The 22,192-nt window shown below is 33.9% G+C and overlaps 1 protein-coding gene across 1 annotated transcript; it reads left to right on the forward strand.

The window, feature by feature from the left end:
* Positions 1-6,199: 6,199 nt before the first annotated feature.
* Positions 6,200-20,694, forward strand: LOC119615302 (zinc finger protein 423 homolog). Its single transcript, XM_037971372.1, has 5 exons — positions 6,200-6,342; positions 10,205-10,938; positions 16,943-17,085; positions 17,193-19,559; positions 19,720-20,694. Exons 1-5 carry the CDS (start codon positions 6,249-6,251, stop codon positions 20,438-20,440), a joined length of 4,059 nt encoding a protein of 1,352 aa, XP_037827300.1. The 5' UTR covers positions 6,200-6,248; the 3' UTR covers positions 20,441-20,694.
* The last annotated feature ends 1,498 nt before the right edge of the window (positions 20,695-22,192 follow it).

The following is a 22,192-nucleotide window of genomic DNA, read 5'->3' on the forward strand; positions in this document are numbered from 1 at the left end:
ACACAACTACCAATCGCTGCACAGACACTAAATAAACCAAAAAAAAAATCTTTTATTTACCAAATTCAATTACATTACTATTAAGTCTACTTTAATTTAATTAACACACACACAACCCAATTTCTCTTTATAAGAGCATGAGAAAGTATCTGTGTGCACGTGTATAAGAAGAAAAAAAACAAATCTTCATGTTATAAATTATTCCAAATGACACTATGTATTGTGGAACGACACTTAAGTGAGTGAAATTGAAACACCAACTAGCTGAATTTTGTTTTTATTTTTCTTTTTTTCACTGCATTTCATGTTGTCCTTTTTCATGTCCTTTTAACAAAAGCTTTCAACACAATTTTAAACGTTAAATTATATGCATAATTTATGCGACTTTGTAAACTTTTTTGTTGTTTTTTTTGCAGTTGATTTTGTTGTCATGAGAGTGTTTTAAATATGCAGTAGGTTTTATTGTTTTTTTTGTTGTTGTTGTATTGTACATTTGGACGATTTGTTGATTGTCCATTTTATGTTTGTGACATAAAGTTTGTATGCAGTTTAACAAAAAGTGTAGATAAGTGGTATGGATATACATACGTATGTATGTTTGTATGTATTTGAACATTATTATCGTGTGTATATTTCTTGTACATTAGGGTATTTTTCGTATAAAGTTTTCAAGGAGTGCGGTTTCTATTTTTTCCCGATGCTAGCTTTTATAGGTGAACAGACAGGAGTAAATGGCCAAGGAACATAATTAAGGAAATTTTAATATATGTATATTAAAAAATGAGTTTTCGAAATTCCAAAAATTTTAAAAAAGAACCACCCTAATAAATGTATTTTATTTAATTGAGGTATTGTAATGGGCTTTTATGATAGAAAGTCGTTTGAAATGTTTATTACACAAGGTTTTAGTTTGTAATTGTAAATTATTAAAACTAAGTTTTAAAATACTTAAATAATTAAATAATAGTTTTTTTATTTCAATAAAAGTAAAACCAAAATATATAATGTTGCGTTGAAGGTCATTTGTTTTGCATTATTAAGAATATTTGTTTTATAGGGCTAGATCAAATTATTAACCTATTCTAATCAAATCCGATAACGTACCTCCTTTTAAGGAATTATCTTAAAAATACGAATTGTACTTTGATAACGAACAGATGTCAAACATTGTTATATAACTCAAAAGAGCTTTTAATTAATTTAATTACTTTAAGTCGGTTCCCGAAGCCATATCAACACCTACAAACCAAAACCATCTAAGTGTACTATGAAGATAAGACAAATATATTTGAAATTTTGATTTTAAATATGTTTAAACATGGTAAAAATATCAAGGTAGTGTCATTCTCTCTTTTTGTAGCCATATTAACCTTCTGACGTTTGCTGGTATTTTATAAAATCGAGCTACCATACTCATTCCAAAAATACTACATATTTTGTTTATTGAAAAGTCAAATATAAAATAATTTCTCACAGAATTTTTTGAAAATATAAAAAATAAAATCAAAGGAATTAAATAATATTAAAAAAAAAGAAAAAAAAGTTAGCGCTAAAAATCTACGATGATTTACAATGCCAAGGCCATCAAAATGATTTAAAGCTACAAGAGACAAGTGCTTAATGTAATTACCAGTTTTAAGGGCCAGCTACCAACATGCCAAGGGCCAGCTACCAACATGGCCTTCGGACAACTGTTTCCAGTTGTATCAGAATTCTGAAGAATTTAATTTTTAGGTCTAGTGAAATCTGTTGCACTTCAGGAGCCCCTTATAACCAATATGTACATAACTATCTGTGTATGTAGTATGTAATACCCTGCAAAAATTATTGGAATATATTTGGAGTACATGATCCGTTTAGTAGTTTTTTTTATAACAACATGGTCCACAGACATACATGTCTGTCTTAGAATCTTGTAAGGACCCATTGTATACATAGGGCAATTTCGTGTCAAGTGACCCAACTCAAAAATTCGATTTGGATGAAATTTGCACCAAGGTTAGTACTATCGGATAGTAGGATAGACACAAATTTTCAGTTCTATCGGTCAAGAACTGTCCATTATGGGACTATAAGCACTTAAAGGAAATTGTATAAGCTTTCATCTGCGCGCCAATAGTTGATAAGTTAAACTCATTTGAATAAAATCCTGTATGACCAAAATGTCCAACTTTGACCCGCTCGTAAGACCGGCTGTTCTTGACCTATAGAGCTGAGAATGTGTGTCTGGCCTACTATTCAATAGTACTAACCTTGATGCAAATTTCATCCAAATCGGAAGACATTGATTTTAAAAGTTGGGTCACTTGACACGAAATTGTCAATTTATACTTTTGTGTGTTTTAGATGAATCATTCCATGTATTACAAACGGAATGAGAAAATCTTATACACTAGTTTAATATATACAAATTACACATAAAAAATACAAAAGCCTTAAATTTGTTTCCCCTTTAACGTATGTGGCAACGACTTTTTTATGTTTACAAAAAACAAATTTCAGAAAATACCTTCATATTTTTATCATGTGTTTAAATATATTTAAACATTGACAGGCAGTTTTGTATTTAGTTCACACTAAGGGAGAAAATCTACTAAAGTTTGAAAATTTCGTACCAATTTCGAAATGCCAGCCATAAAACTAACTTTTTAGATTTCGATTGTTTTACTTTGGACGCGTTGATATAATCACGAAATCTCTGCGAAAATAAAGAAATGAGAGTTAATTGTAAAACATTGGTACACAAGTTCGAGTGCTTTACGAGAGTACCTTGATGCACGCAATCAATCATTGTTACTATTCCAACCACAAGGAGATACGATCCATCACTGTCCCTTAGTGACTTGAAAAGAACACCCACTTGGCAATTTTTGTACATGGCTGATGTCGATCCATGTTTAAGCACTTTGGTCAATATCTGACCATCACATTTGAGGTTAGGCCGCCTCAGTTAGAGACGTATCTGAAAGCCATTACTTCGTTACTTACTCACAGAAGACACAGTGTGGTAAGTCTAGTATGAACAGAGTAAAGCCTGAACGTATCCTGACAAATTTTATCGATACCTATCCTTAATAACTTAACCCTTTACACGACTCAATTTACACGCAACAGTAAGTCGTTTAAGGGATTCTGATGTCCCGGAAACAACACCGAACAGAAATATTAATCTTTAAAAAAATATCAAATTCCGAAAATGATCTTTACAGTAACCAGCATAAATGTCCAAAATTATGGCTTTCTGGTCATCAGTTTCCATGACACCAGATAGTTTAGGTTCTATAGGTTTATCTCGACGGTAAAGCACATGTAGCCCAGTTGTAGTTCCACAGTCTGTCGTTTGAGGGATTCTGTTGTCTCGGAAATAGCACCGAACTTATCCTGAAATATTAATCTTTAAGACAATATCCTATTCCGAAAATGAACTCTCCAGTAGCCTGCATAATTAATCAACATAATGCCTTTCTGGTCACCGGTTACCGTGATACCAGATAGGTTAGGTTCTATAGGTTTATCTCAATGGTAAACCACATGTAGCCTCTATTGATTAGGCCGCCTAGCTTAGAGACTATCTTGAAGCCATTATTTCGTTACTCACAGAGAATACAGTATGGTAAGTCTAGTATGAACAGAATAAATCCTGAACGTACCCTGACAAATTTTATCGATACTTAATCTTAATAATTTAACCCTTTACACGGTACCACGGTCAGTCGTTTGATGGATTCTGTTGCCACGGTAACAGCATTGAACTTATCCTGATATATTAGTATATACCATTCCAATATCCTATTCCCAAAAAGACATCTTCAAGAAACTGCGCAAGACATAGTCCAAAACTATGTATTGATGGCCTTCGGTTTCCGTGACACCTGCGGTTTCTCCATGGGGGAAAACATTGATACAAATTTGTTCAAAGAATTGACCATCATATGGATTCCATGCCAAAAGAACAGCTCATTTTTTGAGGCCAAGAACTATCTGTTTTGAAGTGAAGCTTGTTCCAGTAAGATCGTCTGACCTTATTTCAGCAACTAACAATAGATGAGATCCTTCATGTCACCAAATATAGAGTATTACCTTGGAGCAATGGCCATTCGGCTTTGGTGTTGATTCGGTTGGTTTGATTTCTTCATTTTCGGGTTTTTAGTAATAGATCCATTTTCCAATGACAGTAATGATTCAATTGAAGCTGATTAAAATCAGTTTATTATTTCACATAGCACTTAAAACTAGACGATTTCTTAATAATATCCAAAATGGCTTCCGAAATTTAGTTAAATTTGAATAAATCTCTTAGAAAAGTTGGTATTACTATTAAATTATATAAATTAGTTTTATCACAATCAATAGATAATGCAACATACATAACTGCCATATAAGGTGGATTTTCGGAAAACACTAAATATATCATAAAGCGATTATAAATATTCACTACAATGCAAATAACTTATATGAACAACCAGAAAATCTATATGCATCTATAACACAACATGTAAATCAGTTATATTTTCAATTGGATGTGAAAAATTTACAAGAGTCAACTGAAACAAGACACATTTGGCAGTGCATGATAAAAATATAACACGAATAACCCATTAGTAGCACAAACGGTAACCGCAACCATAATCACACAGACATCACAAAATAATCCAAAATACTACAAAGCAAAAAACGGTTACAAAAACAACGCTTACACATCAGTATTGTTATCGTATAACGAGTACTTGTGCTTACATGGGTCTGTTTACAATCAGGCTTACTTGTGCATGAATATAGGAACCCATGCTCCGCCTTTTTTCAAGTATATGTATATACTCAAAACCTGTAATAAATACAAGTACATATAGGTACAACTTTTATATTCTCTCTCTTACTCTCACTACACCATTAACTGGTGTTTATGGAGAAGCAAAAAAAAAACACCATAAACACAACCACCACCAACACACTACTAGTGTTTGTTTTTATTTTATTTTTTTTTTAAGTAGAGGCATTAAATTGTCATCATCATCGTTGATATAGTGGGCACCATCAGTTGGAATACTCAGGGAAGGAGTACCCATGTACGTCTAAGTAGTGGTAGTAAAACTGAGTTTTGTTTAAATGAGAGTGCATGTGTTTGTGTGTATGATGAATATGTATCTTTTGTGTGGGCGCCATTTATCACCTCTCACTTGCATATTTAAACAAGTACATACTCATACTCTTACAAATTTTTATTCATGCTCTTTTGTTGTTGTGTTTCTACTTCTCGTAATGTGCCCTCATCATTACATTGGCCACATGCAGTGGACCCAAACCGTAGTTGACTAGATGTGTATACTCTATGTGTTATTTTATGGTTTGTGTGCGCGTGTATTGGATTGTTTTTTTGAATGTGATTCCGGTATGCTGCTGCTGTCCCAATCCCATTGCGCTGAACACAAAAACAAGACTACAAACTACTCAAGTAATAATGATGATGATAATGGTTGTAGCACCACCAGTCTTGGGTTGTCGTTCGTAAGCACCAGACGTTTATTTGTTTGTTCTTTACCAAATCGCTTGCTAACTCGCTGGCTCGCTCGCACGCTCACAAAATTTCGTTACGGTTTTGGCACCTCTGCCTAGTGCTTGTTTTTTATATGTACATACTTGTTGTGATATTTTATTTACTACAAAAATACTTTTACATACTATATATCAAAACAAATGAATCATTATTAAGAGTCCCATTTTAAGACCCCACTATTATCAGCATCGGAATCATCAACATCATCATACGCCACCATACACGCATCATCATCATCGGTGTCGTTTTGTGTATTATGAACGCTTTAGTGCTGCTGCTGGTCTATCTAGTAACGCCTTAAAAGTGCGTTTTACGGTTTTTATAACTGGTGTTGTTGTTTATTTGTGTAACCAAGTACTAGATATTTGGTTCAGTTGCTTTGTTAAAGTGCGCTTGGTTGACTTTACTACAACTGGAGGCTGTTATTTAGTCAATCATTGGTGCTCATTCTATGTGGACGTAAAAAAAAAGATTTCTTTATAAAGTTACAAATAATAAAATAAAAATTTTCATAAAACATGTTTCTTAAACAAAATGTGTGTTAGTGTTAAAGGATTATAAAAGTGTGTTTTTTAATAATTTATAAAAAAAATATTTTAAAAATAAACAAATGTTTTAAAACAAAATTTCAAAGTATATAAAAGCAATTGCAAACAAATACAGATATTTAACCAGTGTTTAAGTGTTTTAAGCCATGATGGCTTTAAAAATGTTATACCGTGGGCCCAGTTCAAGATTAGAAAATTTAATTGAAAAAATTCAAGCCACCAAGGAAATTGTTAATGCCGGTAATTATTTATTATTTATACGTATATTTTTTGCAACTGCAATATAATTTATAAAACAAATATGGAAAATTAAGGTATTTATTTATTAAATAATGTTAAGGAATGTAATATTTATCTGGTTGACCGATTTATCAAATTTTAAATATTAACTCCCTTATGCATAACCATTTATCAATGGTTTATAGAACAAATTTTGTATGAAAAATTGTCTTATAAACCTTTGATAAATTTAAATGAATGATATATAAATAGGTTATCTGTATTATAATGAGTAAAAGAAATCAAAAAAATCTTATTCCCAAAGTTCATGTGTTTCTTCAGAAGGGAATAGAGCAATGTAACCAATAAATGTCATTTATTTGGTTTAATTAGCTTTTAACTCTGCACTTTCTTTTAAACAAACTACAGATTCGAATTTCAAAGATATCTATTAAACAAGTAGGAAAGTATAGTCGAGCCGACCATATGATAGCCTACACCATGAGTATATTTAAAATTTTTTTCATAAAGAAACTTTTATGTTGAATTCCAAAGTATTCAAGCAATTTATTGATAAAAAAAAACAAAATTTCTAAATGAGGCTTTATATTGGAGTATAGATCAAACATGGAACGATCCTCATTAAATTTGGAAAAAGGATATATTTTTAAAAAACTGTTAGTTATGTTGAGTTTCATTGCGATACAAATGGTTACAAGTCAATTTTGAGACGTTTAAGACACTTTTTGAAGGGGGGTTTTGTATGGGGGCTAGTGTCAATTAAGAGCCGATCATCACGAAAAGTGTCATTTATACTTAAATAAAACTTATTTGTGCCAATTTTTGGAGAGATAATAGTATATTTTACGGAATTACGGCATAAAAAGCCCCAATCGGTAGGTACAGTTGTATAGGGGCTAGGTGAAATAATGAACCGATTTCAACCATTTTCGTCCCTGTGCCAAAAAACATGTTTGGTCCAAATTTCATCAAATTATCTTGAAAATTTCGGCCTGTACCTTGCGCACAAGGTTTACATGGACAGCCAGCCGGACAGACGGACAGACGGACGGATGGACGGACATGTCTTAATCGACTCAAAAAGTGATTCTGAATCGATCGGTATACTTTAAGGTAGGACCAATATTTTGTGTGTTATAAACATCAGCACAAACGTATAATACCCTCTCCACTATAGTGGTGTAGGGTATAAAAAGATTTAAATCACAGCTATATTGCGCATAGAGTCCATAACGGAATATTTTTCAAAATTCTTCTAAAAAGCTTTCATATAAAGCCTACAGACGGACTATTTAGCGTTTCTAAACAGAATCACAATCTGAGTAGATTATAACATGTCCGTCCTTCCAGCTGGCTGTCCAGGCTACAATTTTATATTGATGAAATTTACACCATACGTTCTATTTGGACCAAGAACGAAGTTTATAGAAATCGGTCCATTGTTTCACCATACTTCCTACCGTTCCTTCCGATTTGGTCTTTTTAGTTTATAACTACGACAAATATACTAGTATCTCTTCAGAAATCGACACAAATAAGTTTTATATAAGCATAAATAATTCCGCTCTGATCGGCCCTTATTTGACCCTAGCCTCCATACAAACTATGTTTTAGAAATTCTGAAATCAAGTACGGAACGAGTTTAAATCAATCTCATTTTGCGATTAATGAAATCAACACATCAAGTATGCATTTGAACTTAAAACAAACTAAAAATTCTTAAAATATATACATTATGAGATCATTTCGAGCTCGAAATGGTTTAAATAGCGCTCATATTATCACCTTGTACTTGAAGGATCCGTACTTGAATCAAGTATGTATGTACATTGTACTTCATTTTAGTAATTCCGTACTTACTGCATTATTGTTATTGCTCCGGATAGAATCAAGTACGGATTTCTCAATTAATCGAATTGAATTATTAACACGATTATTGAGATATCGACCATATTATAGCAAAAAGCTATTTTTTTTTGTACCAAGTTCCCTGGGGGCTTAAACGATTTCATAAAGATATATTAGAGAAACATATACATTAGGGTTATAACTTTTATACAATTTGAGTCTATTTTAAATCGACATTAAGAAGTACGTCGAGAAAGTATATCACCTTTTCCCGAGCATTAATGCTTTAAAGTTTTCTAAAAAATCACACTTCTGAGGTCGTTATTATGAATTTGGCAATTGGGTGTTCAAACACTAACGAGCATTCAATTGGTATTTTCAAATGAAAATGGCGTAATCATGAGCAGCAGTGTCGAATAAGATCTGAATTATGCTAAAATTGCGTTTGCGGTGAATGGATCAAGATCATTGGCCAACCACTGAAACAATGGATTTAATGTGAATCAAATTACCAAATCGTATACATTTGCGATATTCAGTATCTCGTAATTGGTCGCCTTGATCGTGCGACTAAACTCCAATGGACTATTTTTTGTAAGGATGTGTTAATGATGGAGTCAATCAAATCGATTACAATCTTAAAACTCAAAATCCGGGAGGTAGTTAATAGAATGAACTATAAATTACTTGTTTTATTTTTTGAAAAACAAGCTCTTCATGAAAAATTTCTTTAAAATCTACACTCGAGAATTGAGATAAATCCGGGGATTACTAGTATTTTAGATCAAAAGTGCAGTCCGGGTCTTGCTAGTTGGTATCTTGATTTGAAACGGACTTAAAAGTTCGATAATAAAATTAAGCTAACATATAGTTTATCAAAAACAAAATCTAGTTTCCCTAATTACAGATAAATAGTTGTATTTCTGAATCAGTTCGTGATGTTCGCACAACAAGACGTTTAAACAAATACACAACACGAGAGGGTTATAAAAGTTCAGATTAAAAATAAATTGAGTCAAAACTTTTACAGACCTTTTAACCCTAACGCTAACAAAAACAACCAAACAAACATTTAAAATGTAATAATACTAATAAAACTGAAACTGACAACAATTAACATAGAACAGATTGAAATAAATTGAAACCAAAAAAAACTATATAATTACAAGATTTAAAAACTCACACAGACATTTCAGAACCAAATTATTAAACATTCATTCGCACTGCTGAGTGGTATGTATGTGAGTACACTCAAGAAAAATAAACAGTAACCGATGCTAATTAAAATTAATTTGTAGTTTCCCTCGTTAAATGAGCAAACAATTGAAATAATATTGGGGCGTCTAGCCTTCTTACAAGCTGAAGATGAACTACATCAAATGACAACAATATACTAAATAGAGGCTTCGGAGAAGAGTATCAGTTTAAAACAATTGTAATTAAAATGTAGAATTAAAACGGAGGTTTTAATCGTAAAATAAAGAATTATTACTTTGCATGACTAGGATTGAGTGTGATGGTGTTGTTGTAGTTGTCGTCGTTGAATTTGAATGGGAGGGAGGCTTTTTCTTTTGTTTTTATTTTAATGACACACTCTAAGTGTCTTGATTAAGTATATAGCGGCTCTCACAAGTATTTAATGATTTTAATAGAAATGGATCACACAACGAACGACCCATAAGACAAGATCGTATTAATTAAATTAGTTTTACTTTAGCTGATATAACTGTATAAGATCTCTGTGTCTGTTTCACATTGCAACTCATCACATTTAATAGAGGAACCATTTCCTGTTATTGCATGATGATAATTAGGATGTTAACAATCTACCAACAACACCAAAACTATTTAACTACTTACCACCTACGCTTTAAATATAGTGTGTATGTGTGTGTGTGTGTGTGTGTCTGTGACTATAATTAACTAAAACAAATAGATGACTAATTTTTATACAAATGATTTCATCGAATTTTAAATTTAATTATTACTTATTTTCTCTTTATTTTTTTTTTAGACATGTACTCGACACATACATCGTCAAGTTATTCACCTTCAATATCAGATGGTACTATGACACCAAATTCTTTACATCATCATCAACACCACCATCATCAGCAGCATTTAGTTATACCACCGCATTTACCCTTTCCCAATACGACTGCTTATGAGGAAGACAACAACACAACGTCTTCGTTGGCCCTACAGACACAACGTCTGCACAGACAACAAAAAACCAATGGCACTTTGGATGGCGCTGACTATGAAGACAACGCCAATGACAATGACAACGACCACAATAACGAAAGGATTCACAAAAATGATACAAAATTATGTGAAGACAACAACGACGATACAATTGTTGCAGACAATAAGACAACCGCAAATATTCACGAAAGTGGCGATGAACATCATCAGCAACAACAGCAGCCGCACCATCAACATCATCAACTTAAACGTCATGGTCGTCATCATCGTTATGCTGAACATGCCTTAAGAATTCCTTCAAAATTACGTAAAATCGATAGGGATTCAGCGGTTGGTAATGGTGCTACTATAACTACAACTAATACGACTACTGCTGCTGGTGGTGTTGTTGGAGGTGTAACAACAAATGCAGTCAAGTTTGATAAGTTGACAGGAGATGGTATTAAAAGTGGTAACAATGCTGCCAGTGCCGACGGATCCTATCAATGTCAATTCTGTGATAAATCATTTCCGCGTCTTGGTTATTTGAAAAAACATGAACAGGTAAGTGAAAAGGAATTTCTTTCATTGTTTGTTTGTTTTTACTTGTGTCTTTAAATGGGGTGTCTTCATTAAAAGTTTATGTTCTTTTAAATTGTTAGAGCGTTAATAATTATTTAATGGGGTTGTATTTGTTTTCTTTGGTGTGATAAAGGTTTTTTATGATGCTTTAAATTATTTTATGTTGGAGTAAGAAGTTAAGGGTGCACTTCAAGTAATTTAGATTTTTTTTAACAAATTGAAAATTTATGTTAAAATCTAAGTCTCCCGTTAAAAAATCTATTAAACGATTTATTTTCCACTTTCCCAAATAACTGTTTGACTCTTAAACTGTATATTAGATTATATTGATTTTTTCAAATTATCTGATTGTAATCCAGGGAAATGGACTAGACTCCTCCATCCAGCATGTAATTACAGCCTACACCCACCTTAAAGTATACCAATCGGCTTAGAATCACTTTCTGAGTCGATTAAACTATGTCCGTCTGTGTGTCCATGTAAACCTTGTACGCACGCTATCGGTCGCAATTTTCAAGATAATTCTTCTTTTGCCCCAAAAACTATTCAAAATGGTTGAAATATACAACTATACAACCGAACTCCCCGAATAGGGCTTTTGAGCTTATAACGGCAAATCTCAGTTTCATAAAAGTTGGAAAGATACTGCGTAATTTTGTAATGATCGGGCCTCTTTTGACTCTAGTCCCCAAACAAAGTCCCCTTCCATGAGGGTGAAAACTCACTTTTTAGACACTAGTATCACATTGAAATTCGGCATAAATAATTTTAATGTCATCGTAAATTGCTATATCAAGATGTATATGTATAGGACCTTTACCTTTGTACCCATATAAACCCTCTTTCTGAAAATCATTTTTTTGGTAACAAATTGCTAAATATTTCGGAATTAGGTTAGTTTTAGGTTAGGTTGATAGGAGGATGTATAGTACATCAAATCCGAAGAAATACATTTTAATGTCATCGTAAATTGCTATATCAAGATGTATATGTATAGGACCTTTACCTTTGTCCCCATATAACCCCTCTTTCTGAAAATCATTTTTTTTTTGTAACAAATTGGACGTGACGTGATTCCTAAGAATTTTCCAATCAGTGTTAGTCAGGAATGTTATTTCCGGAATAACATCACTTCCAAGATACTTGGATCTAACTTCGTCGAATGCTTGACAGTCGCAAAGAAAGTGCTCCAGAGTTTCACTGGCTCTACATTCGTCTGAATCCGCACGCCCAATTTTGTATAGATGTGCTCGTAATCCTGTGTGTCCACTCAGAATACGTGCCATCATATTAACTTCAGACTTGCTCATTTTGAGGACATTTCTCGTCTTATTCTCATCAGGGTCACCCCATGGGATCTTTGTGGTTCTACCCACCGTTTCATTATTCCAAGAGGCCTTGTGACAATCTCTCACCCATATTTATAATTCAGACCAACACGGTCTTAATTTAATTCACCTGCTATCGCTTTAATTGCCTTCTGGCTGTCGGTAAATATATTAAGGGCTGTGGGCGCCATATTTATTTAAATCAATTTACACATTCCGTTATTGCTCGCACTTCTGCCTGGAAGCTTGTGTTATGATTAGGTAAAAGGTAGTATATTTCTGTTTCTGGGTCTTCAATATAGAACCCCAGGCCCACTTTATCCCCCAATTTAGAACCATCCGTGTAACAACAGATTCCTACTGGTATTTGCTGTAGTTTTCCGCTTGACCATTGACATTCTATCTGGGATCAGCGTTTCAAAGTTTCCGACATATTCTTTGTCTGGTATGCAATCAGGCGCGACCGATGGTTGTGTTTAACCTTCCAATTTGTCCAGTATACATTGATGACTTGTCTTATAACCGCTTTTGGCCAGTTCGCCTAAAGTAAAGAGTGTTTCAATGGGAGGAATATCCAGCAACGTTCAAAGCGGTCCACCAGATTATAAGCTAAAATTGGTCTAATTACACAAAATTTCGTTTAACGGGATTTTCCGAATATACTTGAATCAATCCAGTGCAATGTCAATAGTACGTTAAGAACAGATTTACTTAAATCAAATACAAAATACTTGATTCAAGTACGGATCAATTTATTATAAAAAGCTTCATTTTAACTTAAAGTTTTTTTGAATTTTTGTTTTGTTTTAAGTTCGAATGCATATTTGAAATGCGATAAAGATAAGACTGATTTTATGTCTGAATTAATCCCTAAATGTGCTTGTTTTGAGTTCAATTCGAACTTGACTTCCTTTTTCTTAATACAAATGTAATACAGATTTTCTGAAGAATGCTTTATATGCGGGGTAGAGTTAAATATGGGCCGATCCACGTAAAACTTGATAGAAAATTAAACACAATTTTGAAATATTCTTTCGAAATATTTTCCTTGTATTTTTGTAAATTTTTCCTAATACTACAACTCATTCCATGTTCTGTTTAAACTCATATTTTACTAGATTTTATTTTTTAACATTTTAATTTTTTTCATTTAAACCGTATTCATTTAAGTGTACAAGTGAATGTGTTTAAATAAATTATACGCATTTCACTTAGATGAATATGTAGACTCATTTAGATGTTAATCAAAAAAATAAGAAAAAAAAGTATATTTGTGACTTACCACAATAAATGTGTACGAGTGTAATAAAACATTTTGGACTCTTTTATGCAATTAGCGTATTTTGCAAAACAAGTTAAAATAGCCCCAGACATACGCTATATACAACCAAATGCACTTGCATTTGTAGCTTATTAAACAGAATGTTCTTAGAAAACTGTTTGAGCATACTAAAGTAGTAGTGTTTTGGAAATGGAAACAGAACAGAAGAGTAAATTTTATTTAATAATTGCGGCTACCAAACGACCTCTGCATACCAAAACATCTTGGTTTGAGATTGGAGAATGAATGATACTTATTTTTAATGTGATAAATGGCTACTAACCAACGACCGTAGGTGGCTAAATGCTTGCAACAACAACAACCACAATAATCGTAATAAAAACATAAGGAACATTCTAATACTTTGTCATCATCATAATCACAATAATCAACCAGGGGGAATCATCATCACAGTTTTAGATGATTACCGCAAATATAAATATGTATCCATGCATATATGAATTTTGTTTTGTTTTTGTATCTACTTGTTTAAGCGGTTAAAACGCTTTGATATGTTAACTTTTAAGCGTCAGCGTTTTAAAATCGAGTGAGTAGAAGAGTTAAGTAGTGTGTGTGTATGTTTGTGCTTGGTTTAAGTTACCAAATACTGCCTAAACTCCTTCTTTTTTACACTATTCGTAACGTTCGTCGGAGTAGACATACAGAGTGAAAGATGGACGGACGGACGGTCGGATGAATGATTGTACGGACAGACTTACAGACGTAGTTTAGGTACAAATAAAACTAAAGATTCTATACTAAAATTAGCCCATTTGTATGCATACAATAAGTCGTTTCGGTTGTATATGTATGTAACGCTCTTTATAACAAGTACAAATTTTTATTTATTTTGTTATTGTCTTTTAAGCCCAAAGAATTATTGTGTGTTGATTATGGTTTTTTAAACTGTTTTTAAAAAGACTAAACAAACAAATCATTATAATTATGTGTGTATGACTATAAACATTTTTACCAACCGCCTTCTCTTATTTTTTTTGTTTTTTTTTTTTTTTGACTACAATATCACTTGAATTATGAAGTAATGCATGTGTAGTCGGTAGTGGTCGACTTTAAAAGCACCTTGCGTTTCAGTTATGGAATTCTCCAAACTTTCTTTCAACATAGGGATTCATTTTCACAAGATGTGCTTAAAGTCACGAACTAGTCAAGCTGTTCTATAGAGAAACATATTCCAGTGAAAATGTTTTGCATTGTCGAAACAAATTGTAGTCGAACGAAATAATGTCTGAGCTTCTCAACTCCTATTTTCCAAATAGTTATTAACTATTCTTTTAACATATGGACAAATATGACATGATAATATAAGTTTTATGGCTTCATTTATGGTCGTTTATTCCAAGGTTTTTCGGTCAATGCTCGCTTCAAATTCGATACTAGTTTCCTGCAATCGTCTGGCCTGTTTTAGCAGTTCTAGTTCTACGAAATGCACAGTATTTCCTTGATGGGATGAATGTTCGACTTTGGCATTGATTCGTCTGGTTGACCTGGGTTTACATACATTTCTTCAGCTTTGGGTTGTCCTAATGGATTCAATTTTTATGATTAGATCCAAAAATGTGTTCTTTTTATAGAGTGCAAGCTGCAATTCGGGCATGCTTAATGCTCATCTCGGCATCAACTCTTGTGATACCCCATTATCTTGCTTTGTTGGAGTTGCTTCCAATAATTTTTAAGTTCTTCTTGAGAATGAAACAATCTTCATGAAGTAATGCATCCAGTTAAACATTTTCCAACATTGTGGTCTTAATCTTCAGTGTCACTTTCAGTGTCCTTCTTGCATTTTTCAAATTGCCGTTGGAGTTGCTTCCAATGATTTTTAAGTTCTTTTTGAGATTGAAAGCAATCTTCATGGAGTAATGCTTAATGCTCATTCGGCGCCTGGGTTCTTTTTTTAATGTTCAAGCTGCAAATCCGACATGCTAAATCCTCTTTCAGTGTCTCTCGGCTTCAACTCTTGTGATACCCCATTATCTAGCTTTGTTGTAGTCGCTTCCAATAATTTTTAAGTTCTTCTTGAAAATGAAAGCAATCTTCATGAAGTTAAACATTTTCCAACATTTTGGTCTTAATCTTCAGTGTCACTTTCAGTGTCCTTCTTGCTTTTAGATGAATCCTGCATTTTTCAAATTGCCGCTGGAGTTGCGTCCAATGATTTTTAAGTTCTTTTTGAGATTGATTTTTACTCATGATTTTCCAACATTTTGGTCTATTTCAGCGTCCACCAGCTTCACTCGTGTGATATTCTATTTTCTTGCTTTTAGATGAATCCATCGTTTTTCAAATTAATTCTTGAGTTGCTTCTAATGATTTTGAAATTCTTCCTGAGATTGACATCAATCTCTATGGAGTAATGCCTCTAATTCATCATCTTCGAACATTTTGGTCCTGGTTGTCAGTATCAAAATAATCAATTTTAAACCATATGATCCCCACAAACCATTTGACACATTTGGAAAATTTATACACAGAATTTTATATTTTTGGAACACTGATATCCTAAACCTATTTGACAAAAATCACACTAGAGCCTTCAAAAAACTTTAAAATAGGGGAATTTCCTAAAATTTTCCGTGTCTAAAGTCACCTAGTCCTAATAAATGGAACTCGCAGTTTTTCTTACTTTCCATATCATTGTTTTCTTACTTTCCATATATTTGTCTCATCATAATGATTTCAATTTGAACTACCTGTACATTTTGTTGTAGTATACAAAAATTTCAACCAAAACAAAAGACTTTTAAAACAATCATAATGATGATGTTGTTAATGATGATGATGGAAAAAGAAGAAAAATCAGAACGTGCGGTATGATGACAAGCGACAACATCAAAAGTTGTTACTAAAAATTTGCGCATTCTGATAAAAATCTTAAAGGAGCCAACAACGTGTTTTGTTGGTTCATTCGTTTGATACTTAAAAACAATTTAAAAGTTTCATCCATCAAAACAGTTTGGAGTTGAAATACAGAAACAAACAAACACACAAAAAAAAGAATTACAAATACTTGCAGTTTGACGAAAGAATTTTTCAAATATTTACGGTTGCCACATTTGAGAAGTGATGAAATATAGTTTGTATTTGTTGTATTTGGGGTATTAAAATATTTTCAATATTTTTGTCACCAAACGACAGTCATTAAAGTGATGTAAGTTTAATATTTACGTAGATAAATGAAAACAGAATTGTAACAGCAGGCAGCATAATAGAGGAGTTTAGTTTGATACAATGATTAGCCCCAGATTTGAAATGTACATCAATAGTTCTGAAGATCTTAACAATTTAATTCTAAAAATGTTATCAATGTTTTTCATTACAGAGTCATGCTGAACACTTGCCCTTTAAATGTGAATACTGTGCTCGTCTCTTTAAGCACAAGCGTTCTCGTGATCGTCATACTAAATTGCATACAGGCGATCGTCGCTATCGTTGTCCTCATTGTGAGGCCGCTTTCTCAAGAAGGTAAATATTTAAAAGACTTAACGATATTTTGTATTTACAGCTTTCTTTTATACAATTCCTTCTGTAACTGTATTCTAAAACGATCAACAATTTCCTTTCGTTTCTAGCGATCACTTAAAGATCCATATGAAAACTCACGACAACCAAAAACCATTTCAATGTACCATTTGCAATCGAGGCTACAATACAGCGGCTGCTCTTACATCACATATGCAAAATCATAAAAAACAAGCGGCTCTTCTAGCTGCTGGTGGTAATCCTCAAGCTCTTAATTATAGTCCACGTTCTACGGGTTCGGCTTCTAGTAATGGCAGTTTACAGAAACGGCGTTACGGTTTAGCAGCAGCCTCCGAACAGAGTCCAAATCGTCTTGACTATCCAAAACGAGGACGTTCCTCTTCGTCGAATATGCTTAAGTGTACATTCTGCTCAAAGTCCGATTTTACTGCCGTAGAACAGTTAAACAATCATCTACAAACTCAACATGAAAAAGAATTGGCTCATTCTATGACTCCTCCTTCCACTAACAACAATCAAGCTTTAGATAATCACGCCTTCCAGCTATCGTGTGAATATTGTACCATGAAGTTTCCCAATATTGCTGCCATGTTCCAGCATATGCGCTCAGCTCACTTGGATCGTTTGACTAGTCCTAATTCATACTTTGAACATTTTAATCGTCTGGCAGCCTCGGGCACCTTTAGTCCACGTTTATTAACAGGGCCTCCTTTAAGAAGTGCAGCCAGTGCCGAGGAGAACAGCATTAAAGAAGAACACAATTTATCAAGTCCTAAATCGGTGGAAGCTGTTACACGTCAAAGTGAAGATGAACCTACCGATCTAAGCCAAAATAACCGTAGATCAATGACACCTACAAATACTCCTCAGAATTCTCCTCAAGAAAATTTCTCCACCAACGAAAAACCAGGTTTATTCTTCTGCAATCAATGTAACGCTGGTTTACCCGATTTCGAATCTTTTCGCAATCACTTGAAAACCCACATTGCCCAGGGTCTCAATCTAGTGTGTCATCATTGCGGCCTGCTATTGAGGGAGCATGCTGAGTACGAAAGACATGTTATTTCACATTTCCTAATAACAAATTCTGAGTACAATTGTGCGGGTAACTGCCAGAAGTCTTTTGGAAAGCCGGAGGAATTACAAAAACATCTTTTGGATCAACATGCCATAACAATGTTCAAATGTGGTCTTTGCAGTGAAATGTTTGAATCGAAAGTGGCCATACAAGTGCATTTTGCCTGCACACACTCCGCAGAAACCAAAATCCTAAGATGCTCCGCCTGCATGGATGTATTTAGGACGGAAAATGATTTTAACTTGCATGTTAAAACTCGTCATCAAGCGGTAAATAATGCACCAGCTCCCGTAAATTCTTTGCAGTGCATGTTTTGTCGTACAGTATGTTCCTCTGATTTGGAAATGCAGTTCCATTTGGCAGCCCATGCTAGACAATTTCGTTGTCCTTCCTGCCCGGAAACTTTCCATGTTGAATTCTTACTCGATCGCCATATGCAAACACATCATGGAGGCTTAGAACGTCCTCCACCACCACCGCCTCCAGCAGCTCCATCTATTGGCGAAGAACATACATCTCCTGTTCCCAATCCTAATGCTATATCTCCCATGAATTCCTTATATGTGAATGCTCTATTTGGCAAATCACCGTTAATGCCGCTGGCACCACAAAATAATAATAACAGTATATTGGATTATAACATGGCATTTGCCTCACATCTCAATAAGGGTCTATTTCCCAATACCACACCCAACAAGTTTTACAATCCTCTACAAATTGACACAAATGCCATGAAACACTCTGCCCTAATGTACGGTTTGTCACAGAGATATTTCGATACTAACCGCACCGTAATGGAAATGTATCAACAACAGCAGCAGCAACAACAACAACATCATCAGGAAAATAACAAAACGCCGGGTAACTATTTTATTAGCCCCAAACAACCATCAGCTGGACCTCATGATGTTCATCATCGCAACGATATGCCTGCTTCCCCCATTAACAATACCGGTTTCAGTTGTGGCATTTGTGAACGCAACGATTTTCGCACCGAGTCAGAAGTTCACTCACATCGCAAGATTGTACATAATCTTAAGACGGGGGTTAGTTTAAAGTGTGCCTATTGCTCGGGTAACTTTAAGTCACGCAGTGAATTGGAGCATCATATGAAAACCTGTCACAATTCTACTGGCAAACACAAATGTTTGATCTGCGATGAAATCTTTCCCTCACCAGCCATATTGGCCGAACATAAATTGCAACATTCCAAGGTGGGACAATCGGGAAAATGTTCTCACTGTTCCAAGGCATTGGCCGATGTTAGTGCATTTAAGGCTCATTTATCCGAACACAATACAGAAGGTCAAATGCCAGTACAGTGTATCTGTTGTCGCCAGTCTTTACATTCCGAATTTGAGATTGGACTGCATGCCAAGTAAGTATTCGTAACTCAGTTAAAGAAACTTTTAATTCGTTTAGAAAACTTTTTCATTTACGAGTTAGTAACTTTTGACTATCGATATTTAAAGAACTTTAAGTTGTGAAATAGTTTATTAATTATGTTCTTTTGTTCTGTCCATTCCTTCTCCCATTAGATTCCATGTTAAAAACTCCACTGTTCAGGAAAATGTTTGTGCTCTTTGCCTAGAACCCATTACCAATTCACCCACTGAAGCCAAAGTATGTGAAAAATGTTGTCGCAAGCATAATCTCAATACAAAATTCAAGCAACGCGAGCATTTTGAACGTCCCGCCGAGCTAAGGCAATTTATTGAAAACCGTTGCAATCTTTGCAAAATGATTTTACCACATGCTCAAAAACTCCAAGAACACTTGGTCGAACACACCTTTGCCGGTTGCGAGGATAGGGGCTTCAATTGTTACATCTGTTCGGCAGTTTTTACGGCACCAAGTGGTCTACTTAATCATATGCTCGAGCATGGTGTTAACTCCAAGCCTTATGATTGTAATTTATGTCCTGAGAAATACTATTTCCGCGCTGAATTAGATCATCATCTAATCGATCATGATTTAAGACAATCTCCCACTGCAGTTAAAAACGAGCAAGAGCAATTGACACCTAAAGAAGATACTGGCATGAAACCAGAGAAACCTGCCGAAAGATTAAATGAGGTTAAGCAAGAAGTAATTGAAACTGATCATAATTCTAATGTGGCTGATGAAGATGAATACATAGAGGTGGAAAAGGTAAATGAGAATAACAACAATAACAATCAGTTGGATGATACAGTATCGAATAAAACTGAAGAGTCCAAAGAGAAATCAACTGAACATATCAGAGATGAAAAGGCATAAACTAATACTACCCTAAAATAATCGTTTATAAAATAATTAGAGTTAAACTTTTCAAAAAAAGATACATATTCGCATACATATATATAAAAAGATTTTGAAAAACCCCCATATGTCTAACCATACATTAATATAAAACATAGTTAAATAATTAAAGTATTATTGATTGCATTTTACCAGTATTCGCTTATAATTTACATACATATATACATAAATATAAATTAATTAAAAAACCTATAATTAATTAGTTATTAAGTCTATAATATACATAAATATTTTAATTATTTATAAATTTAGTAAACATTCCAGTATTATTGTGATAAGCCTAAGATGTCGGACATTGTTTATTTCTGTTTGAAAATTGTTAAATTAAAAAAAAAAAAAAATGTTCTTATTTGATTTTTAAATTGTTTTAACTGTAAAAAATTGCATTAATTTCTGTTGACAAAAATAAGATTATTTTTACAAACATATTTAAATAAATTAACTTAAATAAATATACAAAAATTCTTAATTAAGCACTTTGTAATTAAACAAATATCATCTGCATTTCTTTTGAACAATAAACAATTGAATAAAATTATTTAATTTAAAGTGTTTTATTTGAAAAAAGGGAAAGTTGAATAATTTGTATATCAGCTGAATAAACTTCTTCCGTATTGGGCTTTGAAATTGTAGTTCAGAAAATTTAAATTTTTAAAGCTTTTACCTTAGTGAGAAGACTATATAAGTTTGTCATTCCTTTTGTAATATCTTAATACAATTTTCCGACCATATAAAGTATATTCCGATGACCCATTAATTAGAATTCCCAACTGTGGGTCACCAACTATGGTTTTCGATAGATCATTTGAGGTTATTATACCGAATGGGGACTGATCAAACTTGGTGGCAAGAAAAAGCTGATCAAGTTTGGTTCACAAATGGATCCAAACAAATAAACGGCGAAACGAGAGCGGGCATTTGTGCCCCCAATTTCCAAAAGGCCGTCCCCCTTGGACACTATCCTTCAATCTTTCAAGCAGAAATATATGCCATCTTTATTTGTGCTAGGGAGTGCGTTAGGAGAAGAACTAAGGGATTAAAAATTTTTATAATGTAGGATAGCCTTATTGCCATACGAGGCAAGGTCGGGTGTTGTAATGGACTGCTTGACTTCACTCAATGAGTTGGTTAAACACAACAAACTGACCTTGTGTATCTGGCCATTAGGGTCACTTTGGCAATGAAAGGGCAGACAGCCTAGGAAATAGGGGCGCTCGTCGCCAACTAATCGGCCCTGACCGCTTCTTTGGCATTCCCCGAGGGTACGGCAAAGCTAAATGTGACTCTTGGATGAAATCTGAACTTATTCGCCATTAGGAAGCAATACAAGGGCTTAGACATACTATACAAAACGTTTCATTACACTGTCAAAGGGAAAATCCCAAAAGCTACTAGCGCTCAATAAAAGCGATCTCAGAGTACTAACGAGATTACTTACTGCACATAGTGGTCTCAGATACCATCAATTCATTCTAAGCAACTTTTCAACGAATCTATGCAGATTAGGTGACCTAAAAGATGAAACCTCAAAACATATTTTATGTAACTGCCCAACATTAGGGTCTCACAGAGCTAAGATCTTGGGTGCTACCTTGCTAACTCCAAAAGACATCTACAACCTCTCACCAACTAAACCAGTTACCTTCGTGCGTGAACCAATGGGCTGCACAAAAGATCCACACATAGGTCACAGTGCTTTGTGCCCCTTCA

Source organism: Lucilia sericata, unplaced genomic scaffold, assembly GCF_015586225.1.
Source record: "Lucilia sericata isolate MDLA Ls3-8-SP2 unplaced genomic scaffold, ASM1558622v1 Contig000046F_arrow, whole genome shotgun sequence".
Taxonomy (NCBI): Eukaryota; Metazoa; Arthropoda; class Insecta; order Diptera; family Calliphoridae; genus Lucilia; species Lucilia sericata.